The 22,276-nt window shown below is 37.2% G+C and overlaps 1 protein-coding gene across 1 annotated transcript; it reads right to left on the bottom strand.

Annotated features, from left to right (window-relative positions):
- Positions 1-4,574: 4,574 nt before the first annotated feature.
- mttp (microsomal triglyceride transfer protein) lies at positions 4,575-21,849 on the bottom strand. Its single transcript, XM_023280360.3, has 18 exons — positions 21,677-21,849; positions 19,901-20,088; positions 19,556-19,699; positions 15,408-15,515; positions 15,193-15,309; positions 14,961-15,100; positions 14,727-14,877; positions 13,925-14,082; positions 13,619-13,787; positions 12,800-12,907; positions 12,445-12,657; positions 12,134-12,345; positions 11,950-12,047; positions 11,624-11,745; positions 11,266-11,493; positions 9,114-9,238; positions 5,931-6,101; positions 4,575-5,463 (listed from the first exon to the last, which is right to left on the bottom strand). Exons 1-18 carry the CDS (start codon positions 21,735-21,737, stop codon positions 5,316-5,318), a joined length of 2,661 nt encoding a protein of 886 aa, XP_023136128.1. The 5' UTR covers positions 21,738-21,849; the 3' UTR covers positions 4,575-5,315.
- Between the last annotated feature and the right edge of the window lie 427 nt (positions 21,850-22,276).

Below are 22,276 nucleotides of genomic sequence, written 5' to 3'. Positions count from 1 at the left end.
AGGTGGGGGAGTAGAGGGGGGAGGCCGCCACCCACCTCCCCGCCTACTCTCCGCCCCGGCTCCACCCAGACTCCGCCTTGGCTCCACCCATGTGGTCACTTCAGGAACTACGATGTCAAAGGGACGACGAAATTATTTCTTTTCATCTGATCTGTAGCTCAGTGAGTTAAGGATTTGCCTATGGAGCTGCAGGTCGCTGGTTCAAGACCAGACACTTCTTAAATTTTCTCAAAATCCTGACAAAGACAAAGAAAGAAAAGTCCCAGTGGCGGGTCTTGAACCTGCGACCCTCCGCTCTGTAGTCTCTCCTCTTATCCCCCTGAGCTACTCGCTCAGATACTAATTCTTCTGGTTTTTGCGCATTTATCATCTATTTTTTCTCGTTTTCGAGTTTTTTTTTAACTCGAGTCTCGACTCGACCGTTTTTCTCAGGAGGTTGGACTTCAGCCTTTGTTCTGGAGGGTTGAACCTTCAGTTCCAAGACTTTCCAAAGCCTCCAGACCTCCCGAGTCCTCAGGACCTGAGCTTTCACACAGTCTGAGGGCTGAAATTTTCTAAGTCCCACAGTAGTTCCCTGTTAGTTTGAACCTTCAGACAGTCCAAGGACTGATATCTTCTAAGTTCCTGAGTAGTTCTCTGTTAGTTTGAACCTTCAGACAGTCTGAGGACTGGAATCTTAAAAGTTTCTCAGTACTTCTCTGTTAGTTTGAACTTTCAGACAGTCTGAGGACTGAAGTTTTAAAAGTTTCTCAGTACTTCTCTGTTAGTTTGAACTTTCTGGTTCAGAGAAGCCTTAAAACTTGTGACCATGAGTCTTGATTTCACATTTAGACCATCCATCTGAGTTCTTCTCAGACCTTCACCTGTGGGTTTTTTAGAAATCCTGAACAAACTTTGATTCTCTTCACTGAACAGTAAAGTTAGTGGAGATCAGAAGGTAACATTAGTTTGATCAATGCCTTCAACTACTAGTAGACTTTATCTGGAAAGCAGTTTTCTGAAATGAGTTCTTAGTAAATCTGTCCACAATCAAACAAGAACATAGAAAGAGGAAATGTTTGAAGAAACAACTTGATGTTTTCATTTCAGACTAGAAAACGCTCTACGACCTTTATCTGTTTTTGCTTTTTGATCGTTTTATTGTCTCCTCTGTTTAATTTGATCTTCTAAAGTTTAACTGGTGCCCTTTCAAAGGTTTTATCTTTAGTTTGATTCTTCTTAAATGTTTAGTTTTGCTCTTTTCTCACCTTTTATTCTGTTCTAATGTCTGATCTGATTTCGAAATATTTTGTCTTTTTAATGTTTAATTGTTGTTTTTTCAAATGTTTTATCGGCTTGTTTGAAAAAATTCCTTTTCTTTCCCAATGTTTAATTTTTTGATTAAATCTTTGTTGAGGTTTTTCTTTTTTAATGTTTTACCACCTTTTAATGTTTAATTTTCTTTTTTTAATGCTTCATTGTATTTTCTGTTTAATTCCTATTTAAAGTTTTATTGTCTTCAAGATTTATTTTTCTAATTAAACATTTATTTTTTTAATTAAATGTTTTGACTTTTAAAGCTTTAATAATCTAATTAATATTTTATATTTTTCTAAATGTGTAATATTCTTGTTTAATTGTATTTTTTAAAGGTTTATTTATCTAAAATATTTCATCTTTAATGTTTAATATTTTTGTTTAAAAATTTTTGTTTAATTTCATAATTACATGCTTTGTATCTTCTGTTTAATTATCTGATTAAATATTTTGTCTAATATAATTTAATTGCATTTAATGTTTAATTTTCTTTTTAAAAGTTTTATTATATTAAATGTTTTTTTCCTTTGATTTAATTGCTTTTTTACTGCAGTTTATTTCTTTAATTTTTTTCTGTCAAGATTTTAACCCCAACTTTAAAAACAAAACAAACCCTTAAATCACAATGAAAATACTTCTGTTGTCACAATCATGAGTTAGTCAATTATTCAGTTTATCAATTCAGCTTTATTTGTTTAGCAGCTTTCACACAGACTACAAAACTAAACAAGCAAAGACAAAAAACTATGCTAAAACTATGATTAAAAGTCAAAAATATTGAAAAAAAAAAAAAAAAAAAAGATTTAACATGGTAATAAAATATGTTGTGTCCAGGGGATGGAGGGAGTTTATTGAAGTCTTCTTGGGCTCACATGGGAAATCATTTAATATATAAACTTGATATTCAGTCTAAGGAAACTGCAGAACGACAGAAGAACCAACAATATCTCCTGTTTTCTCCTTTAATGAGTCGACTCTTCTTGTGCTTTCAGACCAAAGAACTACAGACTCTTCACAACCTGCTCAAACTCTTGGTACAGGACCTCACCACACGGGTCAAGAAGGTTTCTGTCTCATTTCTACTCTGAAGCTCACCTTCTCCTGCTCAAACTGCTGACAAATGTTTCTGCTGCTCTAAAGTCTGGTCTCCAGAACTTCCTAAAAACTCTCAAAGTCTCTTCTGCTGCAGGTTGCTTTGTAGAACTGTCGCAGAAAATCTCACTAAACCACATGGAGGGGCCTCAAGATAGTCGTCCAAATGAAACTGTACAAAAACCAAACTAGCACAACCCAAATGTTAAAGTCTCCTGCAGCCTACCAGAGAACCTCTGAGAACAGAGAATCAGGACAGGAACTCTTACCTTCTGGACAACCAACACTGGTTCTCAAACAAGAATACAGAATGTGTCTGACCAAAAACCTCTGAAGACTCACTACAGCCCAAGATAAAGACACAACTCAGCTGTACCAAATCCACTAATCATTGCACACATCAGCACCATGTGCTAACTGTGGCTAAAGAACCACATTTATCAAGACAACTATCCAGTACAAAGCCCTAAAACACACCAAGAAACACATTAAAGTCTATTTTACTGCTGGAAGCTGCAAGCAAACGCCTAAAAAACAAACTAAAGCAATGGAGCCAAACCCGGTTCAGTGGTGGAGAGAAACAGAGGAAATGTTTGAAAGCAGGAAGACACTGAGCTGCTCAGGTGTTCCTGATAACACTGAGCTGCTCAGGTGTTCCTGATAACACCAAGCAGCCACCTGGACAGCCAATAGGAACACAGCCACCTGGACAGCCAATAGGAACACAGCCACCTGGACAGCCAATAGGAACACAGCTTACTGGAAGTCCAGAGGGCTGGGTTAGTGAAGGAAATTTAGTTTAAAGTTGAAGCAGAAAGTTAACAAAGAAAGTTGAAAACCACCTTCTGATACCTGAAATCTCTGAGTTTTCACACAAAGAACACCTGAACATGTCAAACTGGTTACATAGTAGAACCATCATTGTAAAAACATCATAGTATGGTGTGTTGCTCAGAAAACATTAGGACCTGGCTGTCAGGGGACAAACATGTAAGAAACATGAGAACAGAGAGAATCCAACCAGTAGGTCACAGTTTATCATCCCCCAGTCATCTCCTGAAGTCCATATGGTGAGAGACGACAGTATCTGGTTGTTAATTTACCAGAGGATGCTTATAATCATGCTGATGTGGTCTGTACTCTACAGTATTTTAGTGACTCAATAAATGCCTAAGTTGTTTTTTTTTAAATGCTTTTTAGTTTTTAATAAACATTTAACAGCCTATATGTAATCAATAAATGGCCTTTGCCTATCTTAAGAAAAACTCACTCAGAACTCTGATATGTTAACAGTACTAAATAAATCAATAAATACATGCATACACACAAAAATAAGTTAATACATTAACTGTGTTAAGATAAGATTTGGATTTGAAAAACAGTTTTTTATGTTTTTGCAGAATCCAGTATTGCTCACTGGTTGGTCATTACATTTTATTAGTTTGATTTCACTGTTTAAAATGATACCACCTCTTTTCAGACAGAACCTGTGATAATAAAACAATACAAAATTTTTAGTTCTGTGTTAATAAAGCACTTAAAGCTTTAAGTATGTCTAAATGTTTTTTTCAAAATTAAATATATCACTCCTTAGGTGGTAGTGGCCCCAAGTTCAGTAAAGTTGGAAAGATATTCACAGATTTGGACTTCCAGCATCAATAACTCATTAGATATAGGTTGTCAAAACATAAACGGTGCCTCTTTCCCATTGTTGCAAAGCAGACAATGTGCTACAAGCCCAGTTTTATCAAAAGTAGCTGTCTTTCAAGCTACAGGAATAACATTGGTGTCTATGGAGTGAACAGGGTCCGTCTGCAATTTGCAAAACCGCTGCAACAGTAAAGAGAGACAAATATTCAATAACTTCACTCTTATACATTGTAGTGTAACTAAAATCACTGCAGCCTTCAACTGGCTCCTGTTGACAAAGTGTTTTAACAGAAATGTAAATGCTGTAATTTGATTCTTTTAATGAACCATGTAACTTGAATGGATGTGATGCTGGTGTGACCACAGTGCACACGTCTGATGTTGCTCACAGTGGTCCAAGGGACGCTCAGGGAGTTTGTGTGTTTGCTCAGACTCAGGAAAAATTAGAGGGAACATTGACTAGGAGTCATCCTTTGGTACAATATTCATTTAAAAAAAAAAAATCTAAATTCATAAGTGAAAAAGCAAAAAAGAGCTGCATGTTTCCAGTGTATATTTATTGTCAGCCAATTATAAAGATTCCTAAATACAGAAACACGTCATCTTCACACATGCAGCAATTACAGCCTTGTACAAAAAAATAAATTCAAGTGGATTTGTCTTTGTAGATTCAACAAACATATCTCTCACCTCTGGAGAAGCTACTCTTAAAAAAAATCGCCAACGAGATTATAAAAATGGAATTAATTAACAGCATTACTGTGGAACATAAGTTATTTCAGGTGTGTGGATGGTGATACAGTGACATAAGACAATAAATTGCTCCTCCTTATAAACACATTTAATTAAAAAACATCGGAATGTTAAGGGAAAGGAGCCTTTCTATTCAATCCACTGTCTCCAGTCTGATATTTACAATGTTCCTTTTCACTGTAACCGTGCTGGGGGGGAAATTACAGTGGTATTATTCATGTTGCACATCAAATAAAACATACATCCTGAATGTGCCCATCATAAATACATTTTTATCAAGGAAATCCACAAGAAGACAATGCAAGAATTCCTGATTTTAAAAACAAGGTTGAATCAAAATGACTTAAATACTCACAGGAATGTAAACATTGCATGTGTCGCTAAAAAAAGAAAAAAAAGATACACATTTACCACTTTTCTGTCTTATGGTCTTTTGTTGCTTGAGTTGCCTGCCGTTTCACTGTAGAGGTGTGATAGCTGTCCCTGAATGCAATGAACTCTTCTGATAGTTTGTGGTATCTTCTTTACCAGCTGGAGTCGAAAACTTTCTTGCACATGTTTGAGTTCTCCTGGTGAAGTGGGAACTCAGAGCCGGGGATGAGCATCTTTCTGCCTTTCCGCGATTTAATGCTCTTCCCTGATGATAGACGCTCATATTTGGTCAGATATTCACTGAAAGAAGAAGATTTACAAACAGATTTTGTATGAGCTGATTTAATAATAGTAAAAAAAAAAAAAAAAAAAAAAGTACACTGCCGTTCAAAAGTTTGGGGTCATCCAGACAATTTCATGTTTTCCATGAAAATTCACACTTTTATTCATGTGCTAACATAATTGCACAAGGGTTTTCTAATCATCAATTAGCCTTTCAACACCATTAGCTAACACAATGTAGCATTAGAACACAGGAGTGATGGTTGCTGGAAATGTTCCTCTGTACCCCTATGGAGATATTCCATTAAAAATCAGCAGTTTCCAGCTAGAATAGTCATTTACCACATTAACAATGTTTCTGATTCATTTAATGTTATCTTCATTGAAAAAAAAACTGCTTTTCTTTCAAAAATAAGGACATTTCTAAGTGACCCCAAACTTTTGAATGGTAGTGTATATTTTTTAGAGACTGGTTTAAACAGTACCTGACTGGGAAGGTAGTTTTGTCCATCTGCATGCACACCAGGAAGGGGTATTCAGAGAACTGGACAGTGGTGATGAAGTCCAGCGCCGCCTCTGTTTCAAAGCTGACCTCCACGCCCGTTCTCAAAAAGTCCATGTCCACAGTAATGTTACCAGTGACCACTAACGCTCCTCTGAAAACAAAAACCAAGAAAAAAACCCAAGTTGAATGAGTTGAACTCAAAATAAAATCAGTGACGACATCCACACAGCTGTATACTTACACTTAAAAAAAAAAAAAAATTTACAAAAAAGTAAAACAAACAAACAAAAAAAAAGAAACTAGTGATTGAGTTGCACTGATTGTTCCCATGAAAATATGTGGCTTAAAATGACTTAGTCTTTATATTTATGAAATTGTAAAACCTTAATTGAACTAATCAAAGAGCATAATAAAAAAGTGATGTAACAATACAGACAAGTCTATGCATTACGTAAAATGTAACATACTAAAAAAGTTTTAAATGCCCCCAAACCATTTACAGTATCCCCCAAGCAACAACCTCTGGAGCTGAAATATTAACCCAATGTTGTAATGCAGTTCTACAAACGACCGCTTGAGGCTGTCTCCAAAAATGAGTCAATCACCACAGATCTCCGTGTTAAAATGCTCAACTTGATAGAAGAAATAATCATGTTTAGAGCCTGGTTAAAACACTAGTTTTGGTCTCTATAGCTACTTTCCCCATTCGTGACGACTGTACATGGGGTTAATTTTTTATATAACTGACCTGTTTACATTCTGTTATGACTTAAAGTTATGTATAATTAATTATGACCCAGAGACGTTTGTATGACCCACTTCAGCTGCACTCACAATCCACCCATTTTTACATTAATCAGGATAAAGGAGAAAAAACTATACAGTAACTAATGTTTATATTTTCATACTGCATGCTAATTAGTTTTTTAGTTTATATTTGATTTACCATATGTTTTCTGTGATTTTTTAAACATATGAAATAGTTAGGATTTTATATATATATATATATATGTATATATAAATATGTATATATATATATATATATATATATATATATATATATATATATATATATATATATATATTTGCATGTTATGTAGTACATTTCTCCAGTGAGATATCTATTTAAAGCAAAACAAACAAAAAAACCCACTTGCATATTGCATATAAGTACATGCATACAAATATCCTAAAATTATGTGTAATTTTTCCATAAATGCTTTTTTTGTATGTAATATGGTCGGTAGGTATTTTATTGATCCCAAGGGAAATTCAAGAAACCAGCAGCATATTAAACATACAGATATACAGAAATAAAAAGATAAGAGCAGAGTATGCAATGGTTATAGACATATATAAAAATATAAAGGCACAATCATGTACAGAATGTATATACTAAAGCAAAAAAGCCCAAAAAACAGTGTAGATGGTGTGCAAACAGGCAGAAAAATATAAATGAAATAAGAACTGTGCAAGTAGTAATGTGCAAATAACCAGAGACGTGTGTGTGTGTGTGTGTGTGTGTGTGTGTGTGTGTGTGTGTGTGTGTGTGTGTGTGTGTGTGTGTGTGTGTGTGTGTGTGTGTGTGTGTGTGTGTGTAAGTAATTTTCTCTTTATATAATAATAATAATAATAATAATAATAATAATAATAATAATAATAAATGTATTATTGTTCATTTATTTATTATTTTGTTTTAATTAAGAGTACATTATATTTTGTTGGTAGACAGCAGTAATGTTGCTCAGACCACAGCCATTTACCTAAGTAAACATATCTTAAATTCTTTTTAAAGCAGTTAACCGGTAAGCAATCAATGGCTTGTACTTTCTGTAGCCTGGATATAACTGCTTTGACTACCGTGACCATGTGTTTGTCCCACACAGTTTCTTTCAGTGTCTTAAAAGCACTGTAAAGGTCAGACACTAACAAGTGTAGTTTAACCACCATGCAACAACTTCCCCTTTATGTGTCAAATCAAAGTGTGCGCCAACCAGCAGAAAATCCAACCTCTGTAACTTTGCCCAGGGAGACATGCCTTGGCAGAGATGCCAGTGTGGTTTGTTCTGCTGCTATAGATAGCCTGCCAGTCTATTATCAGAGTGGAAGAGGTACAACTATGCTGATCCATTCACCTGCCTCTGCCATTCCCCGTCACACAAATAATTCGCAAGTCCAAATTCAAGATGTTACCCTTGACAATGTTTGAGAAACTATGTGACAGTCCAGAAAATACAGGAATCTGACAGCTCTGCCTTCTGTTTAAATACTTAGATCCACCATAATTCTCTTTAAAGGAAGTAGATTTAAGTCGTTTGTGTCATTGGCACATAGTGGCTTTCACTAAAGTTGTATTTTTAATAGTGTACAGTTACAATCTCAGTGTATCTCTAATTATGCAGTTCTAGGACTCCATATTGGTTTGTTTTTCATGCAGAGTTTTACTATTTATAACAAAACTCATGAGAGTTTAATTCAGTGCCACAGTTTGACACTAAATGGTTTGGTTTGAATGTTATCAACAGAAGATCTTCATATTCAGCCCTGTCTCGTACAGGATAATCCAACTGCATTTGAATGTTAAAAATCTATGCCATTACTCTTTAAACCCTGTTTCATCACCAGATGCCGCGAGCTAACTGATACCAGCATGATGATGTGCTCCATTTTCAGCGGCTACTGTTGTGCATTGACTGTAATGTTTTAAAATAGAGAACCAGACAGAACTGACGTCATGCCTCTACGAACCTTGAAATGAGATGGAGCGTGAACACAATACTGGAGCGTGGCCAACGTGCCAGTGGAACAAATGAATCAGGCAAACACTTATAGACCCTCTAAAGTTCACGTAAATCCAACATCAACAGAAATCTATTTGCAGTAGAGCGACATGACCAAAGCCTCTAAAGTTGCTTTCGTTTCACTCACAAAGACTGCGTTCTAAGAATTGCACGTCTATCAAAAGGGCCTTTGACCTGCAAGTGTGTTACAACATACAGTACCTACAGTACTTCACAAACTCACAGAGATAATCTATCACGTTCCACTGCTGCACTTTAGGCTGTGAGCCAAAAACATAGTACATAACAAAACGTGAAAGCTTTACAGATGCTCTGATTGAGCTACGTGGAAAGTTAATTGTTTAATTGTCTCTGGACTGTACCTGTTGTTGACACTGGTCTTGGACTCTCTGTACCACAGACTGATCTCCATGCCTCCAGAAATGTCAATGGCTAACCCTCCTTGAAACTCTGCATTTGCTTTCAGGCCGGACTGCAGCTGGATGACCTGCAGGACAAAAGGACACATTAAAAGACGTTTTACACTGAAAATTAAGATTCCCTTGATCATGGAGAATATGTTTACAGGTTAAGGCTGATAGATCTTTATGTTTGTTATTACCATGAGGTTAGTGCTCTTTGACGCTAACCTTAAACAGACTATAACAAGGCCATCCATTCATGCTACTACAATGTGAGGACTCGTACTAGGATACAATAAATACTGAGTTTTAATCATTCATGGTTGGGCTACTGTAATGGTAGATATAAACGAGAAATGAATCAGTCAACTCCAAGTTGTACAAAATGCAGCAGTGAGACTCCAAACAAAAACTGTACTGGAAAGCTTTAGTATAAATGCTCTTTTCATGTTAGGTCTTAACTTATTTTTGGCTGTTGAGTTACACTGTATTTTACTCTTACTGTTGCATTATTAGGCCTCAGTGGAGTTTTGTGATGATTGCTGTTTGTTTGTTTGTCTGTTAGCAACATTACTCAAAAATGGATTAACGGACTTAACGGACGAAATTTTCAGGGAAGGTCAGAAATGACACAAGGACCAATTGATTACATTTTGACAGTGATGCGGCTTCTAGTCTGGATTTTTTAAAGATTTCAGCAGTTGGAAAGGATACAACGACTGAGCAGCCTTGGTGGAGTACTGTGCTCTCTGAGTGCTTTTCTAGTTATTATTATTGTTATTTCCACAAATAAACCTGTTAGAGTAACATTTGCTAACACGACAGTGCTCAGACATTTTACACAATTATTTAGCTTTTTTTATTTTTATATATATATATATATATATATATATATATATATATATATATATATATATATATATACATATATATATATATATATATATATATATATATATATATATATATGTGCGTGACCTATTTTTAAAGATTTAAATCTTCATGAGTAACTAATAGCCTTGGAGCTGCTGTCACAGACTAAGTTTTGAGTATTGAGGAATGGATCTATGGTTTTCATGGAATCCATTGAAAATAAAAATAAAGAAAAATATCAACCGTATCCTTAAAAAACTGCAGAATTTAGATTACAATAGCATTACTGTGTGCAACATTTCATCTGGTCAGTGTTATGTTTCCTCCCCCCCAGAACACAACATAAGATGTCTAAGGTCATAAATGGGGAAGTTGCACACCGAAAATGGGATTAAAAATAAAAATGGGTCTTTGTTTTCTAAAAGGTGATAGTGAGATTTGTTCCAACTGCCACTACAACTAAAATATATGACCCAAAACACAACACATGTGGGAGTCACTAGTTTTGTTAGGGGTTGTTTGAAAAAAGAAAAGCAAAGAATAACTTCATTCTTACATTCAGACACTCAAACTCACTATTCCCAAAGAAAGCCAGCTGATGGTGCTGAACCTGCTCAGCCACCATCCCCAACTGAGATGAGAGTCAAAACCCTCTTTATATAGCCTCCCAGCCAGGCTGACGACCAACAACTTCACATGTGCAGCTGATCTACCTGTTCCAATCCCTAACAGTCAGAAATGCCACATCCTTGTATCAGCTTTACACATCTTCAAACGACTCGCACTTACGTCATTTAGCTCAACATGTGAAGCTACTAAGTTCGATCATTTACTATCTCTGCAGCTCCACAGCATGACTCGAGCTTTTTCTGATCTACTTCATATATTTTAAAATTATATTCATATTTGAATTGAATTTTTCTTCAGTACGTTTTAAAGCTACTTTGTTACATTTTACTGTCGAGGTTGTGCTGAATCTCCCTGACCTCCATCTGTGGTGTCAAAGTCTACACATTACACACCCAATCATCCACGTGGCAGTATGATGTAGCAACAATCTCACTATTTCTGCTCAGCTACTGAATGTAAACTGGTGTCTTTTCAAGCTTTTCCAACAAGAGATCAATGCTGTTGTTTTCCTAAAGACTATCTCAATGAAGCTCAACTGCAGACCTAATACTGTTTTGAAGGTGAATCAATACGTCCTGAGCATTATTGGGATCTTAACATGACTTCTTACCTCAGAATGATCAGACAGCAGGATGAGACCCTTCACTACGTTCATGGGCTCTCCGGTCATGGAGAACATTTTGGACATGAGATCACTGTAACCCTTGAAGAAGGTGACCGGTCGCAGCTGGACGTCAAACAGCAGAGCCGACATTCCAGCGAACGACTCCAGGTCTTCTTCCCCTTCATCAGGTGTGGCAGCAATCAGTGACTCCAGACCCTGGGCCTCGATTGCCACCTGGAAGACGAGAGGAAGCGCCGAGGAGATATTTAACACAAATCTGTTCCAATATTTCGCTTAATCTACATGAAAATTTCATACAAATTTCCAAGAGTTGCCAATTTTAAATCAAACATTGTATGTTTACCTGCAGTCCATGTAGCATTGCTCCATTACTAGCACCATAAATATTCATGTTGCTTCTTCTCAGGATCCCAGAGCCTGAATATAGGATGTCCAAACTGTACGTGGAGCTCACATCAGCAGATTCTGTAGGGAGAAGAATTGTATTGTTACTTGCTCTTATGCACATGCTCAACATTGGAAGTTGCATGTAGCTGTGATGTTACAGATCTGATTGCTTAAAACATGGAGGAATAAGTGTTCTGCAAAATGGTGTTTTGCTTTAGTCGACACAGCAAGAATTGTAACATCTTTTTCCAATGTTAGCTCAGATGAGGGTTTGTTACTTACGTGCCATGAATCCTGAATAAGCAGATGATGAGCCGACTTTTGCAAAACGGTCATAGTTATGTGAAATCATGTCCTTCATAGCTTGTCGTAGAACTTTGCTGAAATAACACAAAAAATAGAATAGAGGGTTATAATATGTCATCTGCATAGCTGTGAATCATTTTTGTCCATCTCTTTAACACACCTGGCAGGCATCTGGAAGCGGATTATGTCCTGGATCTTGGACAGCATGTACTTGTTCATTTCGTGGGGCAGGTTTCCGATGGACAGAAGCAGGTTCTTGATCTCCATGTATGACGGGTTGCTGCTCAGGATGACGTCAGCAGCGGCAGCTCTCACGTTTTTCTCATAGATTCGGCGATTCTGGTGATACACCCTGTTCACTGTCTGTTTCACCTAGAAAACACAGATGATAGAGAAATATTTGGTGTCAGTTTAAATCCTTCCCCATAGCAGTAAGATACTGAATAAACTCTCCCATACACCATGTCTTACCTCACTGGTCATAAGGCTGACATCATATCTCTGCAGGGCAGTCAGAGCGATAGTGCAGTAAGCTCCCACCTCGGACTCTGCGTATTTGGTAAATATGGGAATGGCCTCCAGGAGCAGAGAGTTCTTTAGGGCCAACAGGTACATCTGGACCTCAGATTCTTCGTTTGTGCTCTTGGGACCATCTAAAATCATCTTCTTCACCTTCACCACCGTCTGAGAGGTAAACAAACAGCACGAGGTCAGACAGTCAGTCAACTTTGGTTATATTTCCAATACTCTCCACAGAGGAAATAGACACTTTCTGTTCTGCAAATTAGTTTTATAATCAGCACCAAATTCTAAGTTAGAAGCTCACCGGTAAATTACACCCTCCTTTCTGACACAGCTTGTGGACCAAGGCTCCCATAATGATCACCACTGATTCTTTGATGTCGGTGCTGCCGATCTTTCCTTTGGAAATATCCTAAAAAAGAAAACCTTTCTCATTAGAATTTACCAAAAACACTGACCGTAGGCACAGAATTTAAGTGCTATTAGATGGTTTTGCAAACTTACACTACCGTTCACATGTTTGGGGTCGCCCAAACAATTTCATGTTTTCCATGAAAATTCACATTTTCATTCATATGCCATCATAATTGCACAAGGGTTTTCTAACCATCAATTAGCCTTTCAACACCATTAGCTAACACAATGTAGCATTAGAACACAGGAGTGATGGTTGCTGGAAATGTTCCTCTGTACCTCTATGTAGATATTCCATTAAAAATCAGCTGTTTATAGTTAGAATAGTCATTTACTACATTAACACTGTCTGGACTCTTTCTGATTAATTTAATGTTATCTTCATTGAAAAAAGGGCTTTTCTTGCAAAAATAAAGACATTTCTAAGTAACTCCAAACATTTTGGATGATAGTGTATATTCACCAGTAAGGTGGTACTCTAAAGAAAAAACACATGCCTTGATCATTTTTTACTATTACTTTAAAACATAATCTACTCATTCAATGAAAATCTGAGGTGCTTTCTTCTCAGAAAACACTTTTTATCTTGTCTATGGAGGAACACCTAACTGTAATTCACAGCGAGTGCAGTTGACCTTTTCTTCTTACAAACCACTGGTATGTATTACATGACAGGAGCCGTTACACTTTACCTAAACAGGATACTTACCAGCAGAGCCTCAAGCATTCTCTCATTTGGATGTGAGGCAAAGCCACATGCGTAGAGAAACCTCTCCTGCAGGACCAAACCTTTGGCGTCGGTGAAGTTCAGGAATTCAAGCATGGCATCGAGAGATGCAGTAGTCTGGGAGGAAGTCACAGCATCCACCACCTGAGGTCTAACACCAGCAGATAGACATTAATACGGAGGGTTAAGATAACTTAAGCAATCATAAAAGTTAAAATCATTCAGCAAAACAGCTCTGTGTCAGTTGGAAGTAAATAAGATGTAGAAGAGGAGGAGGGGCTTGCTTACAGAGATGCCTTGTCGGCACTCTTCAGCACTTTGAGGATCTCGTCTTTGGACGCCTTCCTAATGCTTTGGATGAGGGCCAGGAAGCTGCGAGGAGCCGTGGCTTTGGACAGGCTCGCTGGCTCCAGCTGCTTCTTTTCAGCTTGCCAATGTTCAAAAAGCTAAGAGGGAAATGCATGGGAGAAGGGATTAGAGGAAAGATCGTCTTCAGTTGGTAATTACAGTACATAAATATACAGTATCTGTTTACTAATACACTGCTATTTGGAGTCATTTTGTAATAATAACCTCTAACTGCTCAACTCCTTTTTCTAAAAGAACTGACGAAGCAGGGGGCGAGAATAGTAAAGTGACTTTTTCCTAATCTGCAAGAAATAATGACTTACAAATACAGAAATAGTGACTGGAAAGAGATTTGCTATTTGTGGCAGCTAGAAAGACATAATAGTGTGACATAATAGTGTGTTGAATGATGAATAAAATTACATTTTTATTTTATTGTATATGATTTATTCAGCACAACACATAGGAATAAGATCCCAAAAAGATTAGTTCTACATGTGCAGACTGCCAGTATGATTAAAGTGAAAGTGAGCATGCACTAATCCCTTTATTTCCTACACTTCAGTTGTGCTCACTTTCACTTGGGCCTTCAAATAATGTGGTTCAGCAATCAGACTGACTTTTTGTATGTAGTGTTTTGCAGGATGGAGCTCCAAACTCTAATAGGACCATCTGCTAAATGGGTCAGTGGTCTGTGTAACATAAAACTAAGTATTTGTGTGACAGTGAGCAGGTTACGCACTGATGGACAGCCTTTGCACTGGGATTTGACCTTCTCAGCCACAATACCAACAGCTGCCAGTTTGGTATCAACTGACTTGACAACGCCAGCAACGTCTTTCCCAGCAGCCTCCACTGGGCCGGCCTCTTTTCCCACCAAAGTGAGTGTTTGTCTGGGAAGGAGAGGAACACAGATTTAAAATGTTGCAGCTGCGAGACACGGAGCGTCAGATTAACTCCTCATTGAGGCATTTACCTGGACACGACTTTAGCTGCAGTGGATTTGCGAACATTGACAGCCAGTGTGTGTGTTTCTTCAGCCACGGCAGAGCGGATGAAACCGTCTTCGAGCGTGAACACCGTAACAGAACTGGCCTTCGAGCTCACACCCAGGACCTGAGGAGGGGGGTGACATTTTTGACATATGCGTTGACTATTCGCAAAAATTCACATCTTAACATACTGAGCTGGTCTGGATGCTGACCAACCTTACTGTGCGTCGTAAATCCAGTCTCTGCAGTATTACACGTCTCCAGGATCTTGGTTCTTGTTACTTGACCTTTAACTGCCTTGTACTCGACCGTACACCGCCCAGATACATCATTCTGTTTAAAGACACAAGTCATGTTTGTTTACATTAGTTCACCGTATTCGAATATGATAAAAAAAATTAATGCGACGAGATAATTATTGTGCCGTTTACCTCGACAACCTTCCCAGTGTTGAGCTGCACTTGCAATAAGCTTGCCAGGCCTCTTTTCAGATTCTTGATGGTTGTAGGTTCTTCCCAGTAGGAATAAAATGCTTTTGCCTACAGCAAATGAGTGCAAAGACAGACACACATTAAGGCTTTTAAACTGTGTACATCGAGGCGCTTTGACAAACAGTTGCAGAAGCCGCTGAGGAAAACAACCTTCAGTGCTGAACCGGCTACAAGTCACAAAGGCTGTCAGGGTGTCAGTTTTCCTTTGCACACTTGTGTTCGGAAACGTGTGCATAGTTATGACATCAGAGACTATTCACATGACATGCAGGAATAAATTTTATTCTTTGAAGCGCAGATTAAAAACAATACCATAATACTTTGGTATCAGCACATGACATCAATAAACAAGTTAATCCCAACTGGAGAAACTAGAACTGAGAGTCTGATACTTGATGTTTGAGCCAGAATACTTTTTAATAACCTGAAAATATTGTGTGTATACACTACTGTTTGTTGTTTGCTAACATAATTGCACAAGGGTTTTCTAATCATCAATTAGCCTTTCAGCACCATTAGCTAACACAATGTAGCATTAGAACACAGGAGTGATGGTTGCTGGAAATGTTCCTCTGTATCCCTAGGGAGATCTGTACCTCTATGTAGATATTCCATTAAAAATCAGCCGTTTCCAGCTAGAATAGTCATTTAACACATTAACAATGTCTAGACTGGATTTCTGATTAATTTAATGTTATCTTTGCCTTTTTAAAAAAAGCTTTTATTTCAAAAATAAGGACATTTTTAAGTGACCCCAAACTTTTGAATGGTAATATATATATTTACTTTCAACATAAATTGACACACTTGTTAAAGATTCCTTTAAGTTAGTTATTAAAGACTTGTTGGACATATTATATTTGAAAAAGAAACTCAGATGGACAAACCAAGTAAAGGAGAGTTTTTTTTAGTTTACACATGCAGCACTGACCTGCATTGAGAATCACTAACTGAAACCTATTTTACTCTTTGCATATTTCCCAAGCGCTGCTAGTTTAAACAATCAGGTCACACTGAACCAACACTGAAAAATATTATGTCACAACATGAATTTCTACAGTTTGGTTCAATAATGGACTCTGTGTCCCGGTCACGAGTGTAGAAAACAGCCGATTACATCGTCCTACAGTGTTTCCTATACAGTATGCAATTTATTTGTGGCGTCCAACCAGCATATCAGATAGGACCACCATAAATAGACTGTCCACTGCTACTCTGTGTGTTTTTCCTTCCACGGCCAGCCGTCGGTATAAACAATCCAACAACACCAGGGGAGACACTCATCTATCCTGTTTCACACACACTCACGACTCGATTCTAAAGTGAACCTGCATGGAGAGAAATTTTAGCTCTTTCTTACAGAAATCTGTTATAAAACATTGTTAAGGAATAATTGTTGGTTTAACAGTTGACAAAGTACTTATAAATGCTTCGCTTGTATGTTATAAGCTAATGGAAAGAACAAATTTTGAGTTGGCAGGTTGCAAAATTTTTGTTTACTGACACTGATTGAGTTAATTTGGTAATTAAGACTTAATACATGTAATTATTGAATATAGAAGGTCATAATTATGTGCTAATGCTGTAAGAAAAACAGGTTTTATCCTTTTCGGTTATTTATTATTAGAAATAGTGAATGTATGTATTGTTGTATTTCCAAGCCACACTCCATTCCAGTTGGTGTCAGTAATGTATCACAATGTTGTTATCCAGTGGCCATATGAGTCAAGAAGACAAAGAAGACAGGTTTTTATTTAACCCAATAAATCACCTGTAGTGTAAGCTGCAAGTTAAATGATAGTGATGTTCAAAGCAGTTCTTCTCAGAATCCGAATCACTAGAATCAGTTTGTTCAAAACATTTAATGACTAATTTGGTTAGTGCTTGACTGGAGCTCCAACAAGAAGTGCTTAACACCAAATTCCTGTTATAATTCTTGACATTCTGAAAATTTCTTGGGTGAATATTAGAGATGGAATATGGTTTTAATGAGATTTAAAGACCCCAGTGCTGAGATATTCGAGACTTTTACCTTGTTAACATGCCTACATGGTGTGTTTTTGTATTGTAGAAGATACATCATAGGCAAAACAAGTAGATTATAGCTCAGCATTTACACCTTGCAGTGCACCAATTACAGTCTCAAAAACAGAGATTCAGACTTTTGCTGTTCCATATGTAACAAACCTACAAAACCAATCCTGTCCACTGTTTGGAATATGTTTCTGATTTAAACACATATGATTGAATTACTCCAGCATTACAACCTGACAGATTTGTAGGGTTTGAGCAGAGTTGTAGGTGAGCTGGTGTGCTCGAGCTGCACTGAGTTAAGTTGGGATTTTATAGATCTGCACATTCTAGAGGATGAAATGGTGTAGCGTTACATCTGAGCCCGTTTAAGTTGGGAAGGGATCACTTGCATGGAGGAATCTTTGACGTATGTAAATTTAATACACAGAAATGACATTTTGATTGTTAAATCAATGACCGAAGAGACACTACAGTCAGGCATAACTCTTATACTCTCTTTTACAATTTTCTGCTTCATATTCATCAATAATAGGTAATGAACTATCAAAGGCTTGACTGGCTCAGCTTACACATCAATGGTACCATTTTTATTCCATGTTTTATTTGTTGTTTGCTCTTGTGGGACACATGTCCCATGCATAATAATTATTATTTAAAATATTATGTTGATTTTAAAAAATGTTCCCACAATTAAAAGAGACATCAATGGGAAAAAAATACCAAAAAAAGGAGATTTAAATTTCATTTTAACTGTTTTATTTGAGATTCAATTTGGTCATCAGGGGGGTGGGACAAGAGAAAAATAGTATTTTATGGGGAACTCCAGACTTATTTGGTATTTTTATAATATTTTCAAACATTCTTTTCTCCTATTTTTTTTTTTAAAGATTTGGTCTCAGGATAAATAAATTTACACGACTGCAAGTTCTAGTATTTTGTACATGGGTTATTTGAAATTTGATGGGTGGAACGTAAGATGTCCTCCAATTCTGGAATGACCCATGAAGTATATTGTGTCTTCTCAGCTGAACATAACATCTAGTTCTCATCTCATTTGCACCTTTTATTTTGGTAAAATTACAATTTACAAAATACTATTTTGTAAATTGTACTACTATTAGCATGCATTTACAAATGTATGCTAATAATTATTATTTAATTTTTGAATCACTCGATAGCCCCAGTAAATATAAACGCTGTATTCTATTAAGAAACATTTCAGAAGCTGTAAATAAATGATATATGTATTCACCAACCTGGCAACCCAAATGTTTTTCCTGACCATGGCTTATAAGCAATTTACATGGCTATGATATAAAGCATCATTAAAGGATTTATTAACTAGTACTACAGCCATTAGTCACAACTTATGAACCCTTATTGAACTCAAAACCACAATGCAACGTGGATTTTAGTCACGCCAGCAATTTTGTTTCAACATTGTTAGTAGTTTATTAGTAGCATATCGAACAATCAGTTCATCTGAACGGCAATCACACATTCTTGACTCAGGCTCCAACGTCTCGCACCTGATAAGATCCTTTTCTATCTGCCCACACGAATGACTTAAGACATATAAATTCATTCATTCATTGATCCTCTGAACATGGTGACCTTTGCACAATGATACACATCTGTCTGGTATCTTCCCTGCCAGCGTCACCACTCCAGCACGGCCAGATTATTTCTCCGAAGACAACAACAATGCTGTGCATGCAAGAAGTGCAATGTTGATTTTCTAACATTACTTGTGTCAACCTGTCTTTCATGTACAAGATTTGAAACTGACAGAAAGCAAAACAGACGTAATATTCAGGAAGTGCTGATGTTGTTTGGTGCTTATAGAGAAGACAGACGACTCTGATGTTTACTATGGTAAAAGATGTCTTATTTCTAGTTGACAAAACAAGGGGTGAACAACACTTACTTTTTCTATTCTGTCTTCTAATCTATACCAAGGCCTATCATTTAAAATATAATTCTCTAAAAGCACTGGCTAAATGAATTAAATAAGTAAGGAGTGCAAGAAGTAGTGGCAGTGTTAATGCTCTTACCTTTCCATTTTTCAGATGCAACAAGAAAGGTTTTGTCAGAGCAGCAAGTTTGGTTTTCCCCAAAACACTCTCAGTTGTGGCTCCATGGAGGATGTTCTTCTTCTCTGATGTCTGAGACACAGGCTCAATCCTCAAATTTGACATCTAATGAAGAGAGATTTGTTCATTTTAATTAATGCTTTGTTGAACTTTGTCAACATCGGCTACTGTGACGAAAACAAAGAATGCAGGCTCAACTACCAGTTTTATTGAAGACAGATTTGTAGTCAGGAACATTATGTTCATTATTCAATCTTAAATTTCACTTGGTTTAATATTTAAATGTGGAAAACTGGACACACATACCGCCAGTTTAATCAGCTGGTCATCCTTGCTGCTCGGATCTCTCCAAACCAGATTAACATCCACATCACTTGAGATCCTGTAGCCAGCGCTGCCCTCCTTTGACCCCCTGGCCTTGTCTATCAGGACCTCAGTGGTGTAGCTGAATTTGTACAGCTGGTTGTTGTTCAGTCGGGGTCCAGCAGCAACACCTGAAGAAACACAGGAAGCACAGCTGGTGAGCTGAGGAGATGAGTGAGAGTAGTCTGTGCTCAGACTTTTTAGAGATCAGTATCACTGCTAAAAGACTCTTTTTCATCTGTTGAAATTAACATTTACTGTTTACTTGTGATGTTTTATGTTACTTTAAATGTACAAAATAAGTAAGTACATTGTTTGCTATCAAGTATTTGTTTTTTGTTCATATTAGGACCAAACATTGTGAAAATAACTTGTAGCTAAATTTTTGAGATCATATTTTTGAAAAAAATGTTCTTGTTGGTGCATTTCAACCCCCGAATTCTTAGATTTGAGGGTAAGCTTGTAAAAAGCAGTTGCTGTTTGTCAGAAAATCATACCTGAAACACAATGTGTAAGCTTTTTAGAAAGCATAAAGCTAAATTTAATAGCTTCCTTTATTGTTTCTGCTTGGTAAAATTAGTGTAAAACTAATAAATGGGGGCGTTATAAGCTGGGCTCTGAAGCAATTCATGCTTTTAAGTGCATTATAGTTAATTTACAAGAAAGGATTACCAAATGTTGTGATTAATGAAGTCAAACCAGCAGATCTGAAAGTTTACACTAAGAAATTGTGATGTTTAAACAAACACCATTCTTGTTGCATTGAATTTCCATAAAAAGAGACAGCCTTACATTCCAAACAACAGGTGACATCTTCACAAAAAATTATCTTTGTAATAAACTGTCAGAGAGACCAAGACAGGTCTTTCTGTATATCAGAATATGCAGTTTTTACCATGAGTCATGTAACCTCTGTAGCTTCCCAAACTTATTTCACACATTGACATAAAAGACCAGTTAATAAAGCAGGATTATCACCAAACACGTTCCTCTTCCTTTTTGTTTTTCACTCCTTTCACAGAAATGGACAGTGGATATAGAACTGATTCAATCAGCAGCTATTTGACTGGGCGTGTTGCAGCAAAGACAAAAATCTCTCCTCTGCTCTATTAATGACAAGCTCTATGACATTAGGCCATGAGAGAAGACAGACTGACGTGTCAGTATTTGATTTCATCACGAGTCACAGCTCAGCATGGAGCCGAATTCACCACAGCAAAATCTGAGGTCAGTTTGCCCCACTGACAACAACCGCCAAAATAATGAAGGAAGCAAAACACCAATGGAAATAATGAGTTATTGTCTTGTTTATTTGATTTATGGCTTATATTCTTATCAGCCAGTGATGTCACCAAACAGCACTATGTGAAGCTCCTCCATTATGATGAATGCGGAGCTCTTTCCTTCCAGGATTCATTCATTTGGGGATTCCAAAGTCTCACTGACTCAAAGAAATGAAGCTTTAAAATTTCAAAGAAACAAATACTCTGAAGCACCATCAATCATATTTTCAAACTTCTCTTCTGTAAAGAAGCCTTCAGCAAAGTGCCAAAGTTTTGATGTCATACATTTCTACTGACTGAGGAAGAAGCAGCTGTCTTTCTGTCCCAAATAAACTCATTCAACCTTCATTAAATAATCAATTAAAAGCTCCTGTTGGTCCTTTAACCCACAAACTTTTATCTGGTCCCAGAGAAAAACAGGCGCACTTGAACTCACCTTTGGCTGAAGCGGAGAAGGAGGAGGCTGCACACAGCAAGAACACAACAAGAGCCAACATTGTGTGTCCTCTCTCTGCAGCCAGATGAACCAAACCGACACAGAAGAGTCAGCGGCTGAAGTGGCACCAAAAGGCCAGAAAAAAGGAAGGCAAGTCCAAGCTTCTCCTATTATGTTTTATCAGAAGGGAGGGCAGACTCCAAACTCCACACTCAAGTACTAAGTACGAGATAACCAGCAAATCATTAACCCCAGCAGCACAGATTTGACAGGAACTTCTGCCATTGATAGATGCAGCCAGGAGTCCCCTTTTACTGAGTCTGCGCAGGGACCTGTGATTGATTAATCAGTGAAATGGGATTATCTGATTGATTAAATTCATCAAGTCAGTGAAACCAACTGTCTGATCCTTCCAGCAGGATTTCCTGACTAGCCAACAAACAACAGGCTGACTTTTGAAAGAAGAAATACAAAAATGAATGCAAAGATATCGAAATCAGCAACAAAAGAGCGTTCATATTTACCAGAAGGTGGTAGAGAGAAGTCCTCATGTTGGACACCTTTCACCTAATTTCACGGCAGGATGAACAGTCAGGACTT

Source organism: Amphiprion ocellaris, chromosome 4 (genome assembly GCF_022539595.1).
Source record: "Amphiprion ocellaris isolate individual 3 ecotype Okinawa chromosome 4, ASM2253959v1, whole genome shotgun sequence".
NCBI lineage: Eukaryota > Metazoa > Chordata > Actinopteri > Pomacentridae > Amphiprion > Amphiprion ocellaris.
This window is presented reverse-complemented; position numbering and strand designations above follow the sequence as displayed.